General features: G+C 51.5%; 1 protein-coding gene across 5 annotated transcripts in view; it reads right to left on the bottom strand.

Moving 5' to 3' along the window:
- Positions 1 to 25,151, bottom strand: part of CHKA (choline kinase alpha) — a 58,801-nt gene that overhangs the window by 7,411 nt on the left and 26,239 nt on the right. For 2 of the 5 annotated variants that reach the window (XM_039235400.1, XM_039235399.1), the window contains exons 3-9: positions 16,213 to 16,266; positions 8,672 to 8,785; positions 5,684 to 5,817; positions 5,322 to 5,426; positions 4,603 to 4,661; positions 2,525 to 2,612; positions 1,706 to 1,814 (exon numbers count right to left, since the gene is read on the bottom strand). In XM_039235400.1, coding sequence (XP_039091331.1) covers positions 1,706 to 1,814; positions 2,525 to 2,612; positions 4,603 to 4,661; positions 5,322 to 5,426; positions 5,684 to 5,817; positions 8,672 to 8,785; positions 16,213 to 16,266 — 663 coding nt within the window. Of the gene's footprint in view, positions 1 to 1,705; positions 1,815 to 2,524; positions 2,613 to 4,602; positions 4,662 to 5,321; positions 5,427 to 5,683; positions 5,818 to 8,671; positions 8,786 to 16,212; positions 16,267 to 17,270; positions 17,301 to 25,151 lie in introns of all 5 variants that reach the window. The other 3 variants (XM_039235402.1, XM_039235401.1, XM_039235403.1) reach the window with 2 other exon arrangements.

The following is a 25,151-nucleotide window of genomic DNA, read 5'->3' on the forward strand; positions in this document are numbered from 1 at the left end:
AACCACCACAGGCTCCAGCCTGCAGATAGAATCTGAATAGATCAACACCCTGAGAGATGGGGTCACCGTTCACGACCTTCCCCCCCAAAAGTTCTAGGCCCGCGTTTTCCTACAGGCAAGGTCTACCGAATCTTCAAAGAACATCGCGTTTAAATTTGCTCCAGAAAATGAAAAAGGGACACCCAACTCATTTTATTAGACTAGTCTTTTATTCCAAAGGCAGCTATGAATAATGAGTTTTAAATGAACATGAAGCGCCCATTCCGCAGATGTACGCAGGAGCCAAACTCCCAAATAAGAGACTGCTTAACGAGATCCAAGAGAGCACTCCAAAATAACACACTTCATGCAAGTGGTTTATTTTAGAAATCCCAAGATGGTGTAACATTTTTTTTTTTTTATAAATAGTTTATTGTCAAGTTGGATGGTGTAACATTTTAAAACCTGTCATTAACGGGCCACAGAGAGACAAAGGTGAGAGCGCCTGGGCAGTGCAGAGAGGGGATCCAATAAAGACCCGTAACTGCATCTCCACTGCTGCGCAGCTCTGCTGTCCGTTCACAGGAAATCTGCCTTCTTACTGAACCCTCTTCCTGGCTTCGAGTTCTCACCTTTAGGGCCGCCCAGTCTTTACAAAGGTCTGCTTTCTTTTCAGTGAAGCAAAAATTCAAATTCCTAAAAACTGCTGTTTCCTCTTCCTCAGGCTAAATGGCCTATTCTTCCTTACCCTTCCTTCTCACACAGCATGACCTTGAGGTCCAGAACCAACCTGGTCAACTGGTACTCAAGTTCATCACAGCTGGCCCCACAATGTGGCCAGAAGAGGGCAACACAGCTCTGGTCCCACAGCAGGTCAACATGTAGACGGCCACCCCTGGCGAGAGGGCCAACTACCTGAGACGCTGTCCCATGCCTGGCGCAGGGGAGTGTCCAAGGGACACCTCCTGAGCGAGTCACGGCAGCAGCTGAGCGCATCCCTGTCCCTGCACCGCCCTGACCGCTCTGAAATGCTGCTCGTCTGGCAGGGGTTCCACGGGAAGAGCGGTTCTGTAGCAGGGGGTCGCGAAGGGTGCCGAGCTGCCAGCCTGCACAAGCTCAGGGAGGCAGGCCTGGGACAGCCTCTCTGCTACCTGGATGCCTCCATGTCGCTCCCCACTTCTCCTCAACCGTTCCAGCAGCGGGCTGAAGAACGGAGTAGGGGCTCCCAAGGGGGAGATTCCCCCAGGGAGATTCTGCATGCAGCCCATCTGCCCTCATGCTCAGGACAGCACCCCTACTCATATCCCCACAGCAGCCTACTAAGTCATGGTGCCCAAAAGATTACTTCTCTCTGCAGGGAGGGAAACACACACAGGAAACACCATGATCCCCAAAAAGGCGGCCAGAAAGCAGAACGGAGGCTGGCGTTTTTTGGAAAAAACTAGAAGGAACTACAATCTTAGTATATGTGCTGCCGAAGCGAGCGTGAGAAGGAAGTACAAAGGAGACTACTCTCTAACTGAATACAGGTTATCTCTGGCACAGGGATTAAAATGTCAAGTTTGTTTCTTGACACAAAATCATGTTTTAGACCAAAACGGTTTGCTGAACCTTCCTGCAACTTACAAAGGGTGTTGTCAAACCCGAAGAAGTAATCAATTCCAACTGCATGAAACGGACTCACGGAACGTGCCTCCTATCGAGCCTACACCCGGGAGTCTCCTACCTGCTGCTCCTTGGTGGGGTACTTCAGGATGTCGGCTCTGAAGAAAGGGTACTTTCCATAGCTGTAGTCATACATCCATTCGCAGAAATGATTCCCGATGTCGAATCCCCTGAGAGAGAAGGAAGAGACGCTGCAAACAGGGCACCCGGCCACGCATGAGGCTCCCTGGTCAGAGGAGGACGAAGGCCGAGTTGTGAGCACCCCTCCCGGCAACAAGCTGTCCTTCCTGAGGTCCCCCGGGGGTGGCAGTGTCAGTGACAGGGAGGACCAACAAGGCAGGGCGGTTACTCGAACCACAGGCAACTGAAGCTACGAAAGCGCCACCCCACCCACAACTCAAGGGGCGCCTGGGGGGCTCAGTCAATCAAGCATCTGACTCTTGATTTCAGCTCAGGTCATGATCTCACAGTTTGCGGGATCGAGCCCTGTGTCAGGTTCTGCGCTGACAGTGCAAGGCCTGCTTGAGACCCTCTCTCTCTCTCTGCCCCTCCCCCAGTTGCACACACATGTACGCTCTCTTCTCTCAAAATAAAAGAGCAATCGTTCAAGAGCATTCTCCTGCACTCAGTACTCTGACCTCTCACACCAACAAGATACCAAATTCTGCATTTGGCTTCTCATACCACTGCTCCCCAGTAAGCACGGAGAACAGGCCTGGGCTACCTCATGCACCACTGCATGCTACTGCGACAAAATGCACCAGCTTCCATTGTGTTCTGGTGGCATTACTGCCTATTTTCTCCTATAATTGTTTCCTACATGTATCATTAACCTAATAGGACAATACCGAAATAAAGACATTTTCCTGTGACGTGTTACCTGTAATTATAACTGCTGTATTCAAAGTCGATGAGCATCAATTTCTGCTTCTCAGAATTCTCTCTGCCTTCCAACATTAAGATGTTACCTGCAAAAAGGTTTAGATACCATGCCGTTTGCTGTGGGCATGCTTCACAGCCGCAGGCACAAGCCCCCTGAACAGCAGGGCCACGAGTGGTTCTGTCCTCGCCGGGAATCCTAACCACGCAAGTGACCGCAGGCCGCAGGGCGGCAGGAGCAGCACTGGCCCCCCGCCCCAGCGGAAGGCCTGAGCCACGCGGACACAAGAGCCCCGGTTCACAGCAGCCCAGGAACAACACGGCCCCAGGCTCAGCCTGGAGCAAGGACGGCTCCCCCTCGGCTTGCCGGGGCAGCACACCCCAAACTTTTCACACAGGGGCGCGAAGGAAGCCGCCGGATGGGCATGCCAGAGCTCTGGCGGGCCCCACGTCCCCAGCAGCGCTGAGGCGGGCCAGCGGACGCGCTGGCTGTGGCCCCCCAGCTTGGGAGCTGTGCCCTGGTGTCCCCACGATGAGGATGTCACAGGCGAGCGCAGCTACGGTGGGGCTCCCGCGGCCATACCTGGCCCCACCGCTTCGCCGCACCTGCTTCTCCTCCCAAGGAGGAGGCCACAGGCGGCGCTCCTTCTGCCACACCCCTGTGCGGCCCAGCTCTGGGCCAGAAGTGAACCGGCTGTCAGACCGGCTCTGCAGGCGCTCGTTCCGAGTCCCCTGCTCCACACACCGCTCAGTGTCTGGTACTACAGGGTCGGGGAGGGAGCACCAGAGAGCCGGGCTTTGCTAGGTTTTTGGCCACACTCTCTCCAGGGTTTCTGCAGGAGGTATGCTTTCTAGGCTTTCCAGCATCCACCTTCTGTTTCCGGTGGCCATCAGAGGAGGCTTGGAGGCAGATGCCCAAAGCGGCAGGAGAAAGTAAATGGCCTTTCTGCACGTCGACCATCACTCGTACTCTGGGTGACGGCTGTGCCGCTACCGCCTGCTACCACACAAACCTGTGCCCGACACGTCCACACCTACTTGATGTGGCCAGCAATGATCAGCTCGTTAGTAAAAGGTATTTTGGCTCAAACTAACGTCTTATTGATCACTGACCCTCCACACGGACCGCTGTTAAAATAAAAAAGGAACTGCTGAGCCTGGCAAAGGACCCGGGGGTGGAGCGTAAGCCTGCAGCGATGGAGAGGCCAAGGACGGCGGGGCAGAGAGCACCCCCGCCCCGCCCCGATCCCGGCACAGCAGCAGCAGCAGCGGGAGCTGCCCAGCCAGACTGGGCCTCTGTTTGAAGTCATGGTGGGCAAAGTTTGCTCACAGTGAGGGGTGTCCGGCGTTGTAATTTCCCGAAGGCAGAGAAACTCAAGGCCATGGCAGAGTGAACTGGTCTCGAGAGCAGATGACCTCTCTTAGCCGCGAGGCGCTGCCCGGTGCAGGGCACCAGGGCGGTCGTCTCCTACCGTGCCCTCGGATTACCCAGGTCCTGTGTCCACCAGAGTAAACACTGAACGAGCATGTGACTTCGGAAGTTTCGGTGCTTCATCCTCCCAGGTCAGTGAATATTCTCACTGCTGCTTCTGTGAATTTATTTCTTATAAAAGTAGGAGGACACCCCACGTCACCACGTGTTTTTCTAAAACTTGCTTTTTTTTCTCTTAACGCATCCTGGAGATTTTCTGTTGGTCTGTATAAACACTCAACCTCATTCAATAGTTACATGGCACTCCATCGTGCGGCCCTGCCCTTACCCCACGTGGCTACCCCCTCTCCGCGGCCCTGGCACTCATCACACACACTGGACAGACAGACAGACACACACACACACACACACACACACACACACACACACACGCTTCTAAGTGGACACGCAAAGCCAGCTCCACGTAACTGGCAGCGATCCTTATCTTCATGGCACTCATCACACACACCAGACACACATACACGCGCGTGTGCGCGGACACACACACACACACACACACACACACACACACACACCGGGGACACACACACACGGGCTTCTAAGCAGACACGAAAAGCCAGCTCCACATAACAGGCAGCGATCCTTACCTTCCTGACAGTCGTTATGACAAAACACAACTGGAGAAGGGGTGGCTTCCAGCAGTGACCTGGAAGAGGAAGGTTTTGTTGTCACTCAGCACACTGTGGGTCAGACGCAGAGCGCTGCTGCCCCCGTGCCTGGCGCTGGCCAGGCACTTTGCACTGCCTCTCGGACTCCATGCAGTGCCTTTCTCGTGACCTCTGGGAGCTCTGTTGTCAAGTGATGACAGCTCTGTGGCAGCTCAACCCAGAGACCCTGCTGAGCCCCCGTGTGCGCCCAGCTCTTCCCGGGTGGGCCCCTACTGGAGGTCACGCGGCTACAGGTCCTGGCCTGTGGCACCCCTCCTGCCCCCCCCACAGCATGACCCTCCTCGTCAGTCAGCCTCTGGTCTCCATTCCACCTCTTCCCACGACTTGACATTGCAGGACATGTGTGCCGGACTCTATTTCCTAATAAAACACACGCGCCTTGGAGAACACCCTGCTCACCACTTGCTGGGCCCCACGTGCACACGCGAGGGACGAACGCCGGAGGCTTGCACCACTGCACCTCAAAGACTGCAGGGAAGCCCCCGCTCAGAGCCTGGCCAGCGCCAAAACTCCTGCTCCACATCCCCCCAGAGCTTGAGGGGAACAGTTCCCCTCCTCTGCAGACACCGCCCAGCCTGCTGCCCCCTGACCTCTGTTCCAGAAGAAACCCTGCGTCCTCGCCACAGACCCAGTCTCACCTCAGGTTCTCCAGCTCCAAAGGCAGGTTGTAGCGGAGGAGTCTGTGGAGCTGCTTGACTCTGGGCTCCCCGGCAAACTTGACCCTCAGCACCTGATTCAGATACCTTGCAGGGGAGGGGAGAACAGAAACCACCGCTCAGTCCACCATGGCCTCCTCCTGGAGCTCCCATGAAGCATAGCCACAGAATGTGGGAGGGAGGGGGAGGCCCAGGCTCTCTGGGAAGCTTGTGTCCTGCCCGCCCACCCATCTGGCAGACCAGAGGAAGGCCTCCGACCACTGCGGCAAACAGGTACTCACGCTGGCACCTCTGGGAGCCGCTAACGCAAAACTGAGTCAGAGCCAAGCGGTTGGGCCACTTACTTTTCCATTGTTCCAAAAAGCCATTTTGGTTCCTTATTGAATGGCATTTTCATACCATGAAATGTGGCCATTTTCTCAGCTATTTCTGCAGAAATATCTGGCAAACTTAATTCTTCAGTGTCTAATCGCCGGCTCTGGAATAAAAAAGGGAGTTAGAAAACAGCATTTGTTTGGGGAACCTGGAGGTGTGCGATCACACAGGCCTAAGAACTAGGAGTCAGTTCTGTAGGACGTCTAAGTCTCCTCCAGCACACAAGGTCCCGTTGGGATGGGCACCGGGCCCTGAAGACGGTGACCTGGCAATCGCGGTGGCATTTCTCAGCAAGGGGGAGGGGCCCCCTCCACAAGCCAGTACCCTTTTAATTGTGAGATGGTCCCTCCCACATGTAAGCGTTTAAGCAGACTCGGCGCTCTATGCCCTCTACCTGCCACAGGAGCACGCCCTCTTCCCTGGTAAAAGCTCCAGGTTGTCACCGGTTTGTTACACGAGCCCGTGTCTAACTCCTTCAGCCACTTGGACGCCCCACCAACGCATCGCAGGCAAGAGGTGGTCCTAATCAGAAGCACTGCCAGGAGCTCGAGGCGAGCCACAGCCCTTCATCCACGGAGGCATCCACAGCCCCCGCCTGGCACGGAGTGGGCTCTCAGAGTGCAAAGCTGAACGAAGGAACAGAGGTGCCCAGCTCCCACTACTGCTGCCCGTCCCAGCTCCTCACAAGGAAAGCACAGGCCACCAGACCCGTCCGTCTCTCCCACATGCACTGCTCCCCTACAGAAGCTCAGAGGCATTCCTCTGAACCCGCAGAGCAGCACAGCACAGGGGTGAACAGGGGGTGTCTCCCAGTTAGAGAAAACCCAGCTCGAACCCCGGCTTTAATCCTCATTTAAGAGGCACATGGCCAAAGGCACACTGCTCAGACCTCATTTCCTGGTTTCTACAAAATGAGAAGTCCATCGAGTCCCTGGCGGGGCTCCTCGGAACGAGGGCAGACACTGCACGCAGGGGCCCTGGGGCCAGCATCCAGCCGACGGTGGGAGCCTGGTTACGAGAGGTCAGAGCTCTCTGGAAGCAGCAGGCCCAACCTACCCTTCCTCCTGCACCTGAAGAACACCCCCCCCCCCACCGCCGCCCCAGTGTATCGAGCAGCTGGGCCAAGGTAAAGGCAGGGGATTTGGCTCCATGCAGCAGCTCGCTCGGCATTCCCTTGGCTATGCCAGTGATCTGTTTGGCACCATGGAAAGCGTAAGGCTAACCGTGCTCAAAAATGAGCTCATTTCAGGGTCCTAAGCTCCTTTCCCAACACAGGGAAAGAGCAACAGGGGACCAGCGTTCGCAGAGGTCACCACCCTCCTGTGCCCTCTGGAACGTGGAAGGGGTGGGATGCACGCAGGTGTCCAGAGTAAACCGGGAGGTAACACGTGCCATCGGGCCGAGCCACGTGCAATCAACATTTCTGGGGTCAAAAACAGTTGGTTATTGGTAGTTCCATGTGGCTCGGCCTAGTATTGTAACAGAATTTTAAAAAATCCTCACTACATAGTAAACATCAAATATAAAGAGACTAGAACTTCAGAACTAAAACAGCATCAATCCCACGGACAACTATAACCCGCGCATCCTGATCCAGGACAGGATGGCCCCACTATTCTGGAGCTGTGGTCACTGGCCCTTCCCGACAAGGAGTTGTTTCACCACACGGGTGCACTTTAAACAACTTCCAGCTTGCTTCCGGGGCGTTAGAATGGCATATACTAACTGGTCTTGTCACTCAGTGTTCTCTTCCTCAGATGCGTCCGTGTCACCACTCGTAACCACAGGAACTGCTTTAGATTTTCAGTTCTCTCAAAGAGTGAGTTTATGATATCATCTGACGCTCGTGCCAGCCAGGTGTGACTGTCTTTACCGGGGCAGTTATAAATAAAGCCACCGCCAGGGGGCAAGCCAGGTGCAGGGCTGGAGAGCAAGGTCTGCCGGCTGGTGGCCACATGTACTGATGGCGCACTGCATAAACTAGAAGACGGTCCCCTCTTGGGAGTCAGGTCGCAAGGAGGCTCCTATTCCTGGGCTGTGGGGAACGAGACCATCAGCACCCCTTCCCCCAGCCTCTCGCCGAGCACAGGCCGTGTCCTGGCAAGCGGGGCGTCCCTTCAGCCAGGCACCCTGTGCTCAACCTCCCGCCCAGCTGTACAGGTGGCCACGTGAGGCAGGGCAGGATAAGGCAGCCATCCGTGACCCTGCTCCTCCAGGGGCCCCGCAGGTGAAGAGGGACACTTCACCACACCTGTGAGCCTGGCTGTGAGCGGGAAGGCAGGCCAGCCAGGCTCAGCAACTCCACCCACACGGCCGGTCGAAAGGCCCAGAGCCGCCCCAGGCTCACTCTAACATGAGCCCTTGAGGCCTGGAGCCCTCTGCAGGCTTACTCACACGTAACCCTAAGGGGGACACACTGGCGGGTGTTACAGCAACATTAAAACTGCCTCAGGACAGCAAGAAAGGCCAAACAGTTCCGACTCTGGGAAATGGGACTGGAGCTCGGCCCTCAAGAGGAACTTGACAGGCACATGGGAGCTGGGGAGACTCAAACAGAGGCAGTGAAGCAGGAGACGAGGCAGAGAGCAGTGGTGGCCCTATGGGATGAAGACCCGAGTGCGGCACAGGGTGGCCAGGGCCATGGGGAACCGCAGCGAGCCTCTAAAGGAGGCCCAGAAATCAAGAGGACCAAGGTGAAGGGCAAAGTGTCAGGGTTAGCAGCTTCAGGGGCAGAGGAACGCTAGGCTTCCTAGAAGTTTTTCATGCGGATGAACATCTTTGCAGAAAGACAGAGGTTCTAACGTAAACTCAGTAGGAATTTGTTTTTGCTTTATTTCTGGCACTTTAATAACAGAAGTCACATCTGCTGCGCCAGAGCATGACACGCAGGCGCCTGCAGCAAGACCGAGAGTCCATCTTCTGTCCGCGGCCGGCTGCCCGGGGGGAGCACATCTTACCGGGATAAACTGCTCCAGGCGGCCTTGAGGGAAGATGCCGTAGAGCTTGGGCCCGAGCGACCTCTCGGCGAGAATGGCAAACATGACGCTCTCCAGGACCATGGCCTCGGCGCCCTGAAACAGACAGCGACACAGCACACATTTCCTGAGGGCTGACTCTCCACGGGGGGGGGGGGGGGGGGGGGGGCCGGGGGGGGGGGGGGGTAGCGCCATCACCCCCATCAACTCTACGACCGGGCTGGGCGTCAGGACTGCCACTTTAAATACAAAGACCCAGAGATCAACATCCTGTAATGTGCGGGGTCCATGCTTGCAAGCGTCACACTCTGTTAGTAAGATTTAAAAACTCAAGTTTAACTGAATCGCTGATTCCAAAAGCAGAGCATCTGTTGGTATGTTAGTGCTCGTATCTTAAAACGTCTATGAATCCCACCCAGGGCATCTTCTCAAAGGCCACCACGATGCCGTCCACTCTGGAGAGGGCAGGGCGGCCTGCTTCTCAGCCGTGAGTATGGGGCAGGCCCGCTGCCACCCAACTTGATCCTTCAAGACACCTGACAGACCTGGGCCTGTCTTTCCGTCCCAAGGGCGCCCTGGAGTGGAGCACCCCCGGCTCCCGTGCCCTTCTCTTACCCTCAGTCTTCACTGCCCATTTAACATCTGTCTCTTGTCAAAATCCTATGATACTCCTATGCGGTCTCCAGTCCTCGTGACTCAGGTGGGATCTGTAATCATCCCACCTAAAAAAAACATCATTTGGGGGCGCCTGGGTGGCTCAGTCGGGTAAGCATCGGACTGGCTCAGGTTATGATCTCACGGTGCGTGGGTTCTAGCCCCACGTCGAGCTCTGTGCTGACAGCCAGCTCAGAGCCTGGAGCCTGCTTCAGATTCTGTGTCTCCCTCTCTCTCTGCCCCTCCCCTGCTCAAGCTGCCTCTCTCGCTCTCTCAGAAATAAGTAAAACATTAAAAAAAAAAAAAGATATTAAAAAAAACACCATCTTTTGGCCTCAGTTCAAATTCACTCCTTAGTCCTCTGCCATTAAACAGCAAAGTAACCTCTAAGCCACTGTGTCTGAGGACAGGCTAGCAGGTGTGGGGGGGATGCTTTCAGAGGATTCTTATTCCCCCTTGAGCAAGAAATGTGCCGTGGGGAGTGTGATCCTGCACAAACACCGAGCACGGCGAGGTAGCTCTGTCCACTCGGGTTACAAACACACACATGCAACAGGACCAGCTCAGGCAATGGCAGGGTGGCTGACATCACGGAGAAGAAAACAGAGAAGCTACTTTTCCAAAGCACACGGAACCACAATGGAATAAACAGTGATCACTTTCACATTTTGGGGAGCAAACGGATTTGTGCTCCCCCATAATTCTAGTTTAGCCACCATCTCATGTGTGTTACCCCCACGACTGTGGTCTGACCATCTTGTGGGACCCAATCTTTACTCACTTGCGGTCTTGTGTCTACGGCTGCTATGAACGATACTGCGTCCTCCCCAAATTCACATGCCGAAGCGACCCCAGTGTGACGGCGTGTAGGGACGGGCCTCTGGGAGGTGGAGGGGCACAGTCGAGGTCACGAGTGCAGGGCGCCCATGCCATCAGTGTCCTTATACGAAGAGACACCAGAGAACCCGCTATGTCTCCCTCTGTCCCTCCGTCCCTCTGTCATGTGAGGGTGCGCAGGCCAGAAGAGGGCTCCGCCAGAACCCAGCCGTGCCGGCACCCTGATCTAAGCCACCTGGCCCGCAGCACTGAGAAATAAATGTGTGCCGCTGGCACCTCCATGAGGCGGTTACGGCAACCTGAGCAGACGCAGACGAAAGCACACAGTGCCGCCCTGTGAGGTCAACAGAGTGGAGAGCAGGGATCAAAATCAGACAGGTTCTATTTCTGAACCCCTTGAAGGAGGTGAGGGTCACTGCTGGCGTGACCCACACCAGAGACACACCCCACAGGAAAGCGTGTGCCAGGCCTGCGAGGTGTCTCTCAAACCCTCGCGGGCACTGGCGTAGGGTGAAATGCCGAGGTGCAAGCAGGTCGGGCACCGCAGGACAGAGGGTGCAGACGCGGGCAGCCCTCCGCCTCTGCACACCCTCCTGTCTCACCAAGTCAAAAAGTTCCTCAGGGTTTCTTCCATCTAGGTACCCAGATTTTGTCAGAATTAAAATTTGTTTTCTGGTTTCCCTCTATGTGGAGTGACTAAGGGCATTAGGGTTGGTGCCGTATAAAACATCCATGTGCCTGATCCCGGACAGGACTTCAAGTTTGAAGCTGCAAACTTTGCATTGAGTTAAGACTCTCTGTGTCACCCCAGCGGCCTTAGCATTTTGTGCATCATGTCCACTCAGCACAAAGGCCATGGGGGACTGACCTCATAGGCTGCGCTGTCACTGGCACTTAGGCTGAACACACACTGTCCAGAATCCTCTAGACCCGAGTCAACCTGTTGCCAGGATGGAGAGAAGATGGAAAGAGACTTAAGACCTTTGCAGTTCTCTCTCGCATTGCTCCAAACACCGTAAATAAGAAATCTCTTCACTCGTACGTAGTATCGCAGTTCAAGATTTATTGCCGGTAGGGAGAAAGCGGAGCTGGTGCGTGGAGGGAAGCATCTGGAGAAAGAACTGAAGGAGAACACCTAATCGCAAGCAAGAAAAATGGATAGGTTAAGAAGGATCGTAGGTAGTACGCCCGCGTGGCTCAGTCAGTTAAGCGTCTGACTCTTGATCTCAGCTCAGGTCTTGATCTCAGGGTCTTGAGTTCAAGCCCCACACTGGGCTCATGCAGGACATGGAGCCTACTCAAAAAAAAATCCCAAAAAACGGTAGCAGGTCATCTTAGAATGAGCCTGTCACCTTGTGCAAGCCTTGTAACCGCCAGGTCTCCAAACACCTCCCCGCTCGCCACTTAAGGAAGCGAGCACAGTGAAGAACAGGATGGACCCAACACAACCCCGCTCACTGCCCCAGCACTGGCTCAGGCGCAGCCAACTGGCCATCCAGCCACTGCCCCTACGCTCTTAGGACAGAAGGTCCTACTTCCGCTTGAAACCATTTACTTTGGCTTCAGAAACATTCATACACATTCACTCCAAAAAGATCTGCTGGACGTGCACCACGTGCCTGGCACAGGTAAGCCCCAGGGAAGCAGGAACACGCCTGCAGGGACCGTATCCCAGAGAGAGAAGCAGGCGACAAACACAGGCCCAGCGGCAGGCTCAGCCGGGAAAACCGCAGGGCCGGGCCAGGCCGGGGCGGCTGCTTCCAGGAAATGACAAGGACACCTGGGAGGTGAGAAGCGGGCAAGGAGGCCCTGAGGCGGGAGTGACTCCAGCACGTTCAAGGAACTGGGAGGGGCCCACGCCGGGGAGCACAGCAGCCAGGGGAGAAGAAACACAAGAGCCAGAGACGCCGGGAGGTGGGGGCCGGCTGTGAGGGGCCTGAGAACTCAGGGCGACTGTCCCCACAGTGAGGAGTACATTTGGACAGGAAGCAATCAAACACCCACTCAATCCTTAAAACAAACCTTATATGCCCACAACTGTGCCAGACTTTCTAGCATTTTCTAACATATTTCCTTTTACCAAGCAACAAAAATGCTGACATTTTGTGTGTGTGACCGACTGAGACGGGGGCGGCAGGAGGGAGGCGGCGAGGGCAAAGCTGCGTGACGCTGTGGTGGCGAGAGTGGCGTGTGGCGTTCCGGGGCGGCTGCTGAGGGCAAACTCGGGGGAGGAACAAAGTGGCCACTGGATTCAGCCACGTGGAAGCTGTTGGTGACCAGAACAAGAACGGTTCTAGGGGAGCGAGGGGGACAGGTGACAGAGGGGCAGAGGGCTGGTGGGGCAGAGGTGTCTAGACGGACTTTTCATTTTATCTATACAGTTTCATTTCTTTTACAAGATTAAAATCCACAGGGCGCCTGGGTGGCTCAGTCAGCTAAGCATCCAACCCTAGATTTTGGTTCAGGTCCTGATCTTAAAAACAATATAGTAAAAGAAATTAAAATCCAGTAGTAAGAATACCATAATTATGGCCTTGTTGAGAAGACACAACAGCCTTTCTGTGGTATTCTTGCCAAAAACACAGAACCTCATTCTAGTCATGAGAAAAGATGAGACAAACCGTGTTACACCCGAGGGGACGTTCTACCAAATCACTGACCGGCGAGCACTGGGGCCGTGAGTGACACGGACACGGGGGGAACAGCCGGCAAGTGCAGTGCTGGGGTCCCAGCTACATCCCGGAACAGAACAAGAGAAAACATCGGTGGAAAAGCCTGGGGAATCCGAGTTGGTGTGACTGTGCCCGTGTTGGGTTTCCATGGATGTGTTAGGGGTTCACATCAGGGGAAGCTGGGGAAGGGGCGAATGGGAGCTCTCTGTGCTAGTTTGGCAAACTTCTGTCATGTCTGCAATTAGTTTGAAATAAAAAGTTAAAAGTAAATATATGCACATAGAAAAGACTGCACTCAGATGGTGCCTGGGTGGCTCAGTTGGTTCAGCTGACTCCTTATTTCAGCTCAAGTCACGATCTCACAGTCTGTGAGTTCGAGCCTCACGTGGGGTCTGTGCTGACAGTGGGGAGCCCGCTTGGGATTCTCTCTCTACCACGCTCTCTGCCCCTCCTCTGCTTGTGCACATGCTCTCTCAAAATATATTTAAAAAACAGACTGAAATCAGCAATACGACAAAATCAGCTACTAATTTGTGCAGTAGCATAAAGGTGTTCATTACATTATTCTGTGCTGTTCCACATACTCAAAACTTTTTTCAAAAAAAAAAAAAAGGTTGATCAGGAAGTGAGAAACAGAGAGTGTAAATACTCAAGAAATCCTGCTATAAGGGGGAGCAGACTCAGGCAAGGCCAGCATCTCTGTCCGCCACAAGGGACAGCAGCAACGCGCCTGCGGACAGGGCAGGAGACAATGGGAGTCTGGAGCCCAAGGGAAGGACCAGCCCGTGGCAAGGGCAGGTGCAAACACAGACAGTTCACATGCGTGGGAGCAGACGATGAGGGCCAAGAGCACAGCGGCCATCAAAGGCAGGGGCTCTGCGGGGCCGTCCTCCCCAGCCGGGTGCTTTGCCGCTGAGGATGCTGCTCGAGCCTGGGCCTAGAGAAGGCGAGGTGGCCGGTCCAAAGACCGAGCCAGACATGGAAATCTTCGGCAGACCAGGGCAGCTCCCCAGAGGGTTTTCAACAGAGAAATGGTTTGGAAGCAGGAACGAGGAAGAAACGAGAAGACAGCCCCCCACACCAGTTGCCTGGAGAGGGGGGCTGGGGAGCAGTCTCTGGGACCACGAGGCGGTAGAGAGGCCAGTTAGTGGAGGAAATGTTCAGAAGAGAGGGGACAAGACTACAGACAGAGGCCAGCCATCCAAAAGGGCTCCAAGAAGCAAAACTACCTTCCCCATTCCCACAGGCAAATCCATACTTTGTGACCCAAAGAAGTGATACAATCAGAGCACCTGCTGTTTTCTGCTGGGCTCTGAGTGGAAATCCAGCAGGCACAGGAGGGGGAAGTGTGGCGGTGACCGACGGGTTGCCTGAGTCAAGGGGCGAAAGGTTCCAGAGCTGTCCACTGGCGCCAGCTGCAGCCAGCACTGGACAATTCTGTACTGTGCCTGGCGGTACACCAGGCATGACAGGCGCGGCGAGAACGCAAGAAGAGCCAAGGTGCTGCCCCAAGTCTAGAATCTCACGAGAATAGGAGGCAGATGTGAATCGCATCACACTGAAAACTCCCAGCCTGATAAGGTGCAGAGGAGAGGCATATGGTGATCTGGATGCGGGCACGAAACAGAGGCGCACACCTAGTCCAGAGAGCAGGAGGGCTCCCCGGGGGAGCAACCCCGAGGGAGGTCCTATCACATGCAGAAGTGGGGGCGGGAAATGGGCGCAGCAGGGAGCACTGCAGCCAGAGGTGCTGCGTCTGCGAAGGGCTGTGGCTGCGGCACGAATGCGGATGTAGGATGAAGGGGAGAATGGAAGGGCCAGCAAGGTCGGATGACAGGGACCTGCTGGGATACAGCTCAACCCGACTGGGGAGGAATGAGCACTGAAGGATGTCAGGCAAGAGGCTGACCTGACCAGAGGAGCAGTTCGAGCGTTAGTGGGAAGTGGGGCCCTGAGAGGAGACGCTGGGAGCTTGGACTCCGGAAGTGGGCGGTTCTGGAGACAGGCACACAGACCCTCGGTAGAGCTCCGACGAAAACAACAGACTCGGGGTTCGGGTACAGGGCGAGGGAGGAGAGAAGGGTATATCGGAGGTGACTCCCGGCCCTGTGTGCAGAGAAAGACGAAACTGAGGTTCCACTGACGGGGTGGGGTGGGGGGAGCCCCTGCGTTCGTCTTGGGCCTGGTGAGACCACCGGGAGCCAGCGGTGGGTGGCGTGACCCCAGGCAGGGGTAGGCCGGGGAGAGACCCAGGGTCGAGGGGCAGCATGGGAGGAGGTCCTCGGGCACTAGAAGGCCAGGCCTAGAAAGGGCCGAGGAGGGAAGAAAGCACTGAGAAAGGGCAGGGGGCTGCCAAGGGCTGCAGAGAAGGGGAGGCCGACAGGTCTGGAGAAGCAGGGCGCATGTGCTGTCACGGAGGCTCCAGGGACCCAGCCTTTTCGACCGCCAGCACACACGGAGGTCTACACACAGAGGTCTACACGTGAAGGACTCAGAATGGCTGCAAACTCACTGTCCATCATCTCCAGCCCAAGGGCGTGTCTGTCAGCGTCCCCCAGAGAGCACAAGTTCCAGATCCGCTGGACGAGGGTCTCCAGGGAAGGGTGCGCGAGCAAAGTACCAGTACTTCATTTCTTTATGACCTCACCTCTTCGCAATTTCTATTTCGAGACCATTTTAGTAATCAGTGTACAGTGAGTAAAGCCAGTGTACTTATGTGCGCGTGGGTAGGTGTAGGTTTTCTGTCTGTGTTGTGTGTGTGGGGGGGTGTATACTTATATACAAACTTGCGTCTCTTGGGACAGTATGCTCAGAAGGTGTTTACTCCCTGGAATGTGGAGCTCACTCTCCAGACTGCCCACTTCTGAGCGCACAGTGGGGGCCAAGTGGACACATCAGTGCTCTCCACCTCAGGCTCTTCTCTGAATATGAGTGTTTTGGGGAGCAGGGTCATCTTCATCGGGAAGCAGCTTTTTGGAGTGGGGTGCCACATGGGCAAAAGGCACTCCTTGCGCCAGGCGGTGCCTGCCTCACAACGTGGCGTGTGACCGGAACAGAGGTCAGGGGCACAGCGCACAAGCCTATCATGCACACCCGTCTCCCCGAACCGTCCTGTCTCAGCACCCCAACTACCGCTCAGATTTACCACAAGGACACCACATGCCCACTGCTGACACTCCGGAGGGACTAGAAATACCTGCTGCGCTCTCGGGTCTCAACCCCAATACAGCAAGAGCCCGAGACAGACAGACAGAGCAGGGCCGTCAGGGGTGGGAAAGAGGCCCCGCAAGCCCGGAGTGCTGACGTGGGCTAACACGGGGTCATACCTCACACAGACGCAGAACGGACTTAATTACTTACTTGAAATTCATTTTCTTTCTGAGCTTGTTCGGATCCCTCTTTATTACAGGACCTCTACGAATGAGAAAAAGCAAAACACTTCCGGTAAGATGGGGAACACCAGACAGACACTAACTTTGCAACCACCAGAACAGGCAGGGTTCACAAACCATCAAAGATCTTTAATCAAGGTTTCTTGACCCCCTGAAGCCACCAGAGGCAGTCTGAGATGCCCCACCACTGTCCACACTTGGACCGACACCCAAGAAATTGCTTCATTTCTTAACAGGAAAAGGAATGTGCTGTCGACATCCAACAGCCTTGTACCTTTTCACAATTTCATTGTCCGAGGAAAGTCAATAGGGGGCGCTCTTCCAATCAGGCCTTCCCAAGACCAACAGTCACGTGGTCTCCCCAATTTAGCTAGGCAGTTCCTTCAAGGCAACACTGTCCTAAGGAAGCCTCCTTCCTGCAAGAACGGGCAGTGTACACATTCCCACGGCAAGTCATGGGCAGCACAGAACTGGGACAGAGAAGGAAGCCCCGTGCAGGCAGGAAACGTGGCACCGAACGTGGGCGATGAGCCTGCCAACGTGGTACGTTCACAGACTGGCCCTGCTCGCTCCACCCGTCCCTGGCTCCATCTGAACTCTTCCTCCACCAGAAAGAAGGTCGATCAAATTTAATAAAGTCCCTGAACTTATCTCATGGCTTAAGGGATCCTTTTCTATCACTTTCCTCAATGAAATTGCAAATTATCAAGTAACAACTAGATCACTAACCCCCTTAAACAACTCTCTGGCTACACTCTTTCTTTAAGGCACAGATCATATCTTTCAAAAGCACCCCCCCTCCTCCCTCCCAAGTGCTTTAGAAGCCTTTAATAAGAGGATGGAGAAAAGCAAGTCAGAAATTTGAGGACTGTGTCAAAATTTTATACTCAAAAATCACCTCCAGAAATGTTATTTGTTAAAATTAAACTACGTCGGCTTAAGCCAGACACAGAAGGGAGCCATTAAAGGGAGCTTTTTAAAAATTTTAAGGTAAAAGATTCTTGAACATCCCACGAAAAAACATACCTTTCCATTCCACAGCTTTATCAAAAATACCTGTACCAAGGGTGGAAAGTGTGGACAGGGGAAAAAAAATGCCATGTTAAGCAACACCAGCTACCCTAGCGCCATTCAAAGACCGTAGCGATTTAAAGCAGTGCCCCCGCCCCCCCGCCCCGTGACACACGGAAACAGCGCACGACTGCACGTGTGCCAGCTTACTCAATATAAAAGTAAACATGTTCATGAGGCTATCTGCAAAAACCCTGCACTTGTACATATTCAATAACATCTTTAGCGTCCAGTTAAGTTCATTTTGCACAAAGTACAGAAAAATACAAATGGGGGATATATATTTTCATTTGTGCAATCGCGTTTCTCTGATGAAAAGATGCTGCAGGTGAAATCCCGTTACCATGAAAACTACAAAAATGAAAACACTACAGAAATACCTTCAGCTGTTTGTCGACAGCTTGGCGTATGGTATGATGGACTCTAGCAAGGAGTAACTGAGTACCATTAAAGCCTTCCTCCTTCCCTAACTCCAAAATACCTCCCCCTTAGTGACCTGTTACCTTAGACTCTGACTTTAGTGTCTCCTCTCTGGCCAGGGGCCTACAAGTTCCTAATGAACAGGGACTCCATCCTCTACTGACTGTCAGTCCTCCCCCAAAGCATCAGTCGGGGCGCTCACTACACCTTCGGCACTGTGACGGAAGGCTGCGCCCGTGCTGTGAGGCTCAAGGCGTAGCCTCCAAGCCGGAGCCCACGGGCACTGGGCAAACTCGTATCCAGGATCCGAGCAGTGGGGAAACTGGCTACTGATCAGGATGCCGAATGAGGCCAAATGCCCCCAAATGTTAATTCCTGTGCTTACTCTTTCCAAGGAAAGTTAAGAACAAAAAAAAGTTCTGTAACATGATACATCGTATATTAGTACTTTGTCAAAAAGACAAATATGGAATGTGGATATCCTACTGAAATCTGTTGTAACGGGATTTGACCTGTACAATATTCTAAATGATTACGGTTATTCCTACACTGTTATTATTCAAACTGTATCTTCTTAGAGAGATACAGTTAATGGGTTATTTGGCCAACAGAAGTCTCTTTTCCCTTGTCCAATGGTGCTCTCAAAAGCGAGTCACTCCTCAAAGTTACAAATTGCCTTAGTTCCCACGGCCATTCCTTTTTAATACTTGTTACCATTAAGTGGAAATCAATTCTGTTAATATTATTTCCCCGCCCCTGCCCACTCCATTCCACCCCCAATGAATGCATTACTTATACCAGAAGAGCACCATCATGTGGGCAGGATGGACTTCTGCCATATTCAACCCTCTGTTCTGTTTCCTCAGTACACAATGTTCAGGTTCCCTCAATCCTGTAAACAAGAAGAGTAAGAAAAAGACCAGGAAGTCTCAAACCAATCAGATATTCAAGAAAAGTGGGAGAAGAGGCCTCCTCCTGGTGAGCCACAGAGAGACAGATTCACTGCCAAAACAGAGGGCAGAGAATCTTTTTTCATGCAGGAAAAGGGGAAGTAAAATAGATCTTGGAATCCGTGGGATTTGACTTCGGAGGCACAAATTTATTTGAAGCAGATATTAAAATATCTTGTATAAATATTTAACATGACCCCAAATTTTCTGCCAACTTTCATGTTAATAAAAACTAGCTTTCGTATATAAAACTACAGTTTTTAGACTAGAACTTTGACTACTGGTTAACATCAAGTAATTACTAAAATCTGTTGATGTAAACATTATTATGGTCATTAAAAAAAAATCTTCTTAGGTCAATATAGCCTGAATCATTCCCAGAAGCACTAACACGATGTCCGGAGTGTGCTTCATAACAGCCCCGCAGAAGGCACGGGGGTGAAGACAAAGGGCTGGTCAGAAGGGAGACACACACTGGGCACCTGGGTTCATTATACTCCTCTGCTCTACTTTTTTATGTGTCTGAAATTCCCCATAATAAAAAGTCCTTTTTTAAAATAAACACAGACATTTCAGGACCTGAGAAGTCAGAATGCATCAAATACGTTTTAGGATTCTCAAAACCATTAAACTGTACACTCTAAATCGGTGAACTGCAGGACATAAAGACATTACAAAAACAAAAAACACCCAAAGATAATTTAAAATATACCGCCACTGGCTTCCCATCTTCCTCGCTCTTTTCTTCCTATCTTGGGTTTGTTTTTCAAGAGAATCTAAAAGTATTCATTATAGTCCACATATCCTTTAGACTGTGATATAAGAAATAAAATTGGCCTTAAGGGGGTAGCAGTAGTGACGGGGCTATGGTTTGTATTTTGTTTTAGAGTTATGCAAGATTTTGAAAACTGAATCAGATTTTCGATGGGCCCAGAACTCCTAAATATCAGAAAAATTAACACTGATATTACAAGTTATTAGGTTTTTTTAATGTTTTATTATACGCTTTGAAAATAAAATGAAAGTCAACAGACACTAAGACAAACTATCACTTGACTGAATTTTGTCTGAAATAACTTTAGGATTCAAAAACATTCCATGTAAAGTTACCCAAGGGGCGCCTAGGTGGCTCAGTTAGTTAAGCATCTGACTTCAGCTCAGATCATGATCTCGCAGTTTGTGAGTTCGAGCCCCACACCGAGCTCTCTGCTGTCAGAACAGAGCCCGTTTTGGGTCCTCTGTTCCCCTCTGCCCCTCCTCCACTCATTCCTCCCCCCTCTCAAAAATGAATAAACCCCTCTTATAAAAAAATAAATCTTAAAAATTATACAAATGAAAAACAAATGTACCCCATGCTCCACAAGGTTTATTTCTTTAAATGTGTCTAAGCTCTTGGGCAGAATAAACTCTTATTTGGCCAGTTCTTAATGACAGATTCCTCTAATGATGAGGGAGCTAGTGTTACAACTGAACTACTTTAAGAAAACCCCGCTGGTGCAACGAAACAAAGCATACCTCGCTTTCCCTAAAGCCTGCGTATGTGAGGCTATGCATGTAAATAAATCAGTCAAAGTGGTATAAAGAAAGTGGTATAAAGTGGCATCCAGCTATTTAAATGTCATCTGTAAGACTGAAACATTTGTCTTTAAAGTATCTTTAGGGGAGCCTGGGTGGCTCAAGCTGGTTAAGCTCTGATTTTGGCTCATGGTCATGATCTCTTCAAGCCCCGCATCTGGCTCTGTGCTGACAGCTCATAGCCTGGAAGCCTGCTTTGGATTCTGTGTCTCCCTCTTTCTCTGCCCATTCCGTATGCGTTCTCTCTCTCTCTCTCTCTCTCAAAAATAAACATTAAAAAAAAAAAAAGTATCTTTAAAAGCCCAGCACGGCATGGGCTAGCTTGCCAGTGGGTCAAGCTGGGGAAAGCATTAAATCAGATACAAAGAATGACATGTCATCAACAATATAATCAACTGGAAACGCCACTTAAGAAATCAAATCATTGTCAATTATAGATACTGTTATAAGGAAGAAGGAGCCACAGAAATAAAAAGATTCAAAAAAGGAGTATTTTATAGAAACACAGAGGACACCTCTTCTTCCTACTAGTCGTTCTCCACCAGAAAAGGAAACACAAAAAACTACACAGAGCACTCAGCTGGCTCTTTTGTTTTTATTTGTTTGTTTGTTTATTTTCAGCTGACTCTTTTAAAGGTTCTGTACAAAAGAGTAAGTTGATTATGGCCTTTTATTAACACTTTGGGACTCATACATAAGAGACTGAGAAAGAATGATTCAGGGATGCCTGGGTGGCTCAGTCGGTTAAGTGTAGGACTCTTGATTTTGACTCAGGTCACAATCTCACAGTTCATGAGCCTGCTTGGGATTCTCTCTCTCCCTCTCTGTCTGCCCCTCCCCTGCTCGTGCTGTCTCTCAAAATAAACATTTTTATAATATCCTTAAATTTATAAATATTTTTATATAAATTTATACACATTTTTCTAAATAAACAAAAATATTTATAAATGAATAAAGTCCTTAAAATTTTTTTTAATATTTTATTTATTTCTGAGAGACAGAGATGAGACAGCATGAGCAGGGGAGGGTCAGAGAGAGAGGGAGACACAGAATCCGAAGAAGACTTCAGGCTCTGAGCTGTCAGCACAGAGGCCGATACGGGGCTTGAACCCACAAACCGTGAGATCATGACCTGAGCCAAAATCGGACGCTTAACCGACTGAGCCACCCAGGCGCCCCCAATAAATGAATAAAATCTTTAAAGCAAATAAAGTATAGCTTATGTGACTATCTACTGAGCACGTGTGAATTATGAGAACTTAAAGAGACGAGCGATTTTTAACATTTTATGTTCTTCTCTAGAGCACCTTCAATTACCCTGAGAAACATCCTAAAAGAATTTGATCCTCTGACCTTTGCAAACTGGGAGGGCTTGAAGGATATCTGTTGGAGTCGAGACCCTCTAAAAGGCTCTAGGAAGACATAAGCCAAAAGACAGGTAAGGGAAGACCACATAAGGCAGGCTCCTTCCAGGACCTCCTCAAAACCTCCTTTTGGGACAGCTACCATATGTTTGCACGTATAGGAGGATTAGGAGGAACTTAACGGAGGACCGTGGGGGAGAAGAAGGGGGGAAATAGTGGGGGAGAGGGAGGGAGGCAAACCATGAGAGACTCTTGAATGCTGGGAACAAACTGGGGACTGATGGGGGTGGAGGGGGGAGGGGAGATGGGCATGAAGGAGGGCACTTGTGGGGATGAGCACTGGGTGTTATATGGAAACCAACTTGACAATAAACTATTAAAAAATAAAAATAAAAAACTTCCTTCTGATGCGGGGAACCTGCTGTCCCCGGGGCCCCCAGGCTTCCGAGTGCATTAGGCAAAAGCACCCCAAAGGCTGTCCTGAAGCAACATGCTCCCAGGAAGGGCGCCCTCGCTTCCCTAGCCTGAGGGTATTTCCGCAGGGGCCCAGAACCACTGATCTTTGTAAAAGTATGGGGGGGGGGGGGGCGGGGATACGGACTGATGATACGGGCGAAGAAGAAAATCTGTTTCTAACTCTGACCAAAATATCAATAGAACATGGTCCTTCCTTAAGGCCAAAAGTAGTATGAAGGAAGGAAGGAGCAGCTAAATACATGAAGTGAATTTTCAAGTTGAGGCCCCTAAATTTCTAAAATTACCAAATCATTTTCTACTGAGGAAACAGAAGAAAGGCTGTGGATTTGCCTCGGACAAAACCAAAATAACCCCGCCACCCCCACAAGAAACAAAGGTGATATATCTAATACATAACACTGAAATCTTAATTACCGCACTGCTCTTAGCCCAGCACAAACTGTAGCTGGTGCTACTTAACAAAAGCATCACAATTTTCTTTTTAAAAGGCATTTCTTGAAACCAAGAACTCAAAGAGGGAAATTAAAGCTGTAGAGAATGCTCCAGCTTTCAGAGGACTCGTACCATACCGTGGCTCGGGTCTGTCACCTGGGAAGCAGACTGCTCCAGGCACGGTCGCATGGGCAGCCTGCGGCAGAGAACACACATGCACAGACAGCTCAAGTGGTACGTTACCCCACGCGCCCCTCATGCCGCCCAGCACGCACATTCCTTCCCCGGACGCGTGTGCCGCACTCACACCGGCGTGCCAGGGGCCAGAAATCGGCACCGGCTTCATGCTATAAATCCCAAACATTTAAGACCAGCAAGACAAAGACACTTTGCATATGTCAAAATTAGACACAGTAGTCTGTGGTTTCTTTAGTTATCAAAAGAAGGCACCAAGGCAGGTATGGAAGGGTGACAGACAGTGATGCGTCAACGGTCCCCTAAGTACTAACTGAAGAAATACTAGGTGAATCACATGGGAACACGCACCACTGGAAAAATGGACTTTTCAGAGGGAAGTCTGACTACCTTAGGGATAAGTAAAATCATACCACAAAGTCCGAGGAGATTTTTCAAAAGCAGAGTAAAAACAACTCAAACTCATGATAATCCTGATATAATGAGAAAAAAACAGGGTGTTCACAGTATTCAGTTACCGGGGACCCGCGTTCTCAGTCTCTCGGGACAAGCAGGGCTCTCCGTGAGGGAGCGTGAGTCACACGGTCCTTGTACGCTGTGACCCTTGTTCCGGGGAGAAATGTTTGCGAGCAATTTCTCAGTCGCCAATAGTTGACTATGAACTATTTACGGGCTGTTCCCATATTGGTTCTTTCCCATATTCTATTGTGGCTTAATTTCTGTGTAAACTGGGATTAAGGGAAGATGACAGTTTGCTCTCTGGGTTTAAAACAGCCCGTGTCCCAGATCGCACTCTCTGGCATCATTAATGCATATCTGCGTTGTGCCTTGATGCCTTTCATTTTATTACGGTTAGTTCTCAAACAAGCACTAATAATAGCCTTCGATCACTCAAAGAACACACAAAAACATTTTCCCAGACAATGCTCGAGAGATCTCTGATGTGTATTACAGACGTTCATGCCTGTGTGACCGTTCAAACCGGTGCAGCCAAGTCTCTCATTCATGCGCAGAAGGAACCGGCTCAACACAGGGTCACTGTTCTGACAGAGGAAGGGACAAAGCGATCCTCTGAGGCTTCCGCCAACTGGCACAGGTTACACTGAATGAACAATATGTACTGACATTTGTGTCTTCCCACAATTCGTGATAAATAAGCAAACGGGTTATTTGTAACCAGCCAAACTTGCTGCTTTGAAAAGGCTGCTACTGGACGTTGCAGGGCTCACTTTCCTTCCCAGCATCAGAAAGGAAAAACACCAAGTTACATTTCTAGGCTGGGTTACCATGTCAAGCCCCCTTCTCTTTCCACAATGGCAACGGCTGAACTAGCCCTTCTCCCCAGCTTCTGTGAAACCATCCTACTTTTTTGCTTAGGGGTAATTTTACACTGGAATCTGGTTTTCACCGTCCGTGCCACTGAGGAAACCTCCCTGTGAAAGGCAAAGCTAGGCCGTGTGACACAGACCCTGGATTATATCGATTACATTGACAGGTGCTATTTTAAGATCAGACTGCAACTTTTATGCTCAGTGTCTATGTTACAGAAGTGGGGGCTGGGAGAGAATGGTGTGTGGGGACGGAAACGGTAGGCTTTCTGCCCTTAACCCCCCCGTGAGCTGCACCAACGGGCAGTCACGGCGCTGCTACGATCTCAGACGTTCTGTGGCGGCCAGATGAAGAAAAATGGAAACGCTGAGCAACATCAAATTGTTTTAAACCAAGTCACTTATAAATGATAGTCAAGTGTAAATCAAAGAAATACTTCTACTTAATGTTTGATTCGCAGAGGTAAAAAACTCCAAAATGTAAAAGGAGGAGGAGAAAGGGAAGGAAGGGACACGCTCGACTCCCCTGGCCCAGGGTGTCATTAAACAAGACAGCAGGACGGTCTGAGGAAACACACAGGTCCCTCATTGCCTGCGGCTGTCAGTTAACATTTCCGAAGGAAGGGGCTTATCAGAACCTGCCTCCCAGGAGGCCGCAACTGCATTCACAGGCGGCATCAGGGGCCCTGGTTTACTTGCACGCTGCACGTCCACGCCGAGGCACGCGCGTGCTTCCCCTGTAGGCAGCGTACGGGCGGGGAGAGCGTGACCCTGGAGTTGGATGACATTTCTGTCTTTAATCCCTACACTTACGAAAGTGATGGTGTTCGTTACTCAGGAGGGCTCAATATTTGCTCGGCCACATCTCTAAATCCGTGTAAGTCGTGACAAATCGCTATCAATTCTGGCAACTGCCTTGCTGTCGTGGGACCGGGAGCCTCATGGTAAGACTCCACCTATCTGTCCTTCCACGACAGGGCCAGGTTCATTTCGAAGAGCTGATGGGCGATAGGGCTGAACTCACACCCCAGCAACAAAACAAATAAAGATGCTTCACATCGGAGCTGAAAATACTGGAAAAGGTAGTGAGGTCTG

Source organism: Hyaena hyaena, unplaced genomic scaffold (genome assembly GCF_003009895.1).
Source record: "Hyaena hyaena isolate Hyena2069 unplaced genomic scaffold, ASM300989v1 scaffold_98, whole genome shotgun sequence".
Lineage (NCBI taxonomy): Eukaryota > Metazoa > Chordata > Mammalia > Carnivora > Hyaenidae > Hyaena > Hyaena hyaena.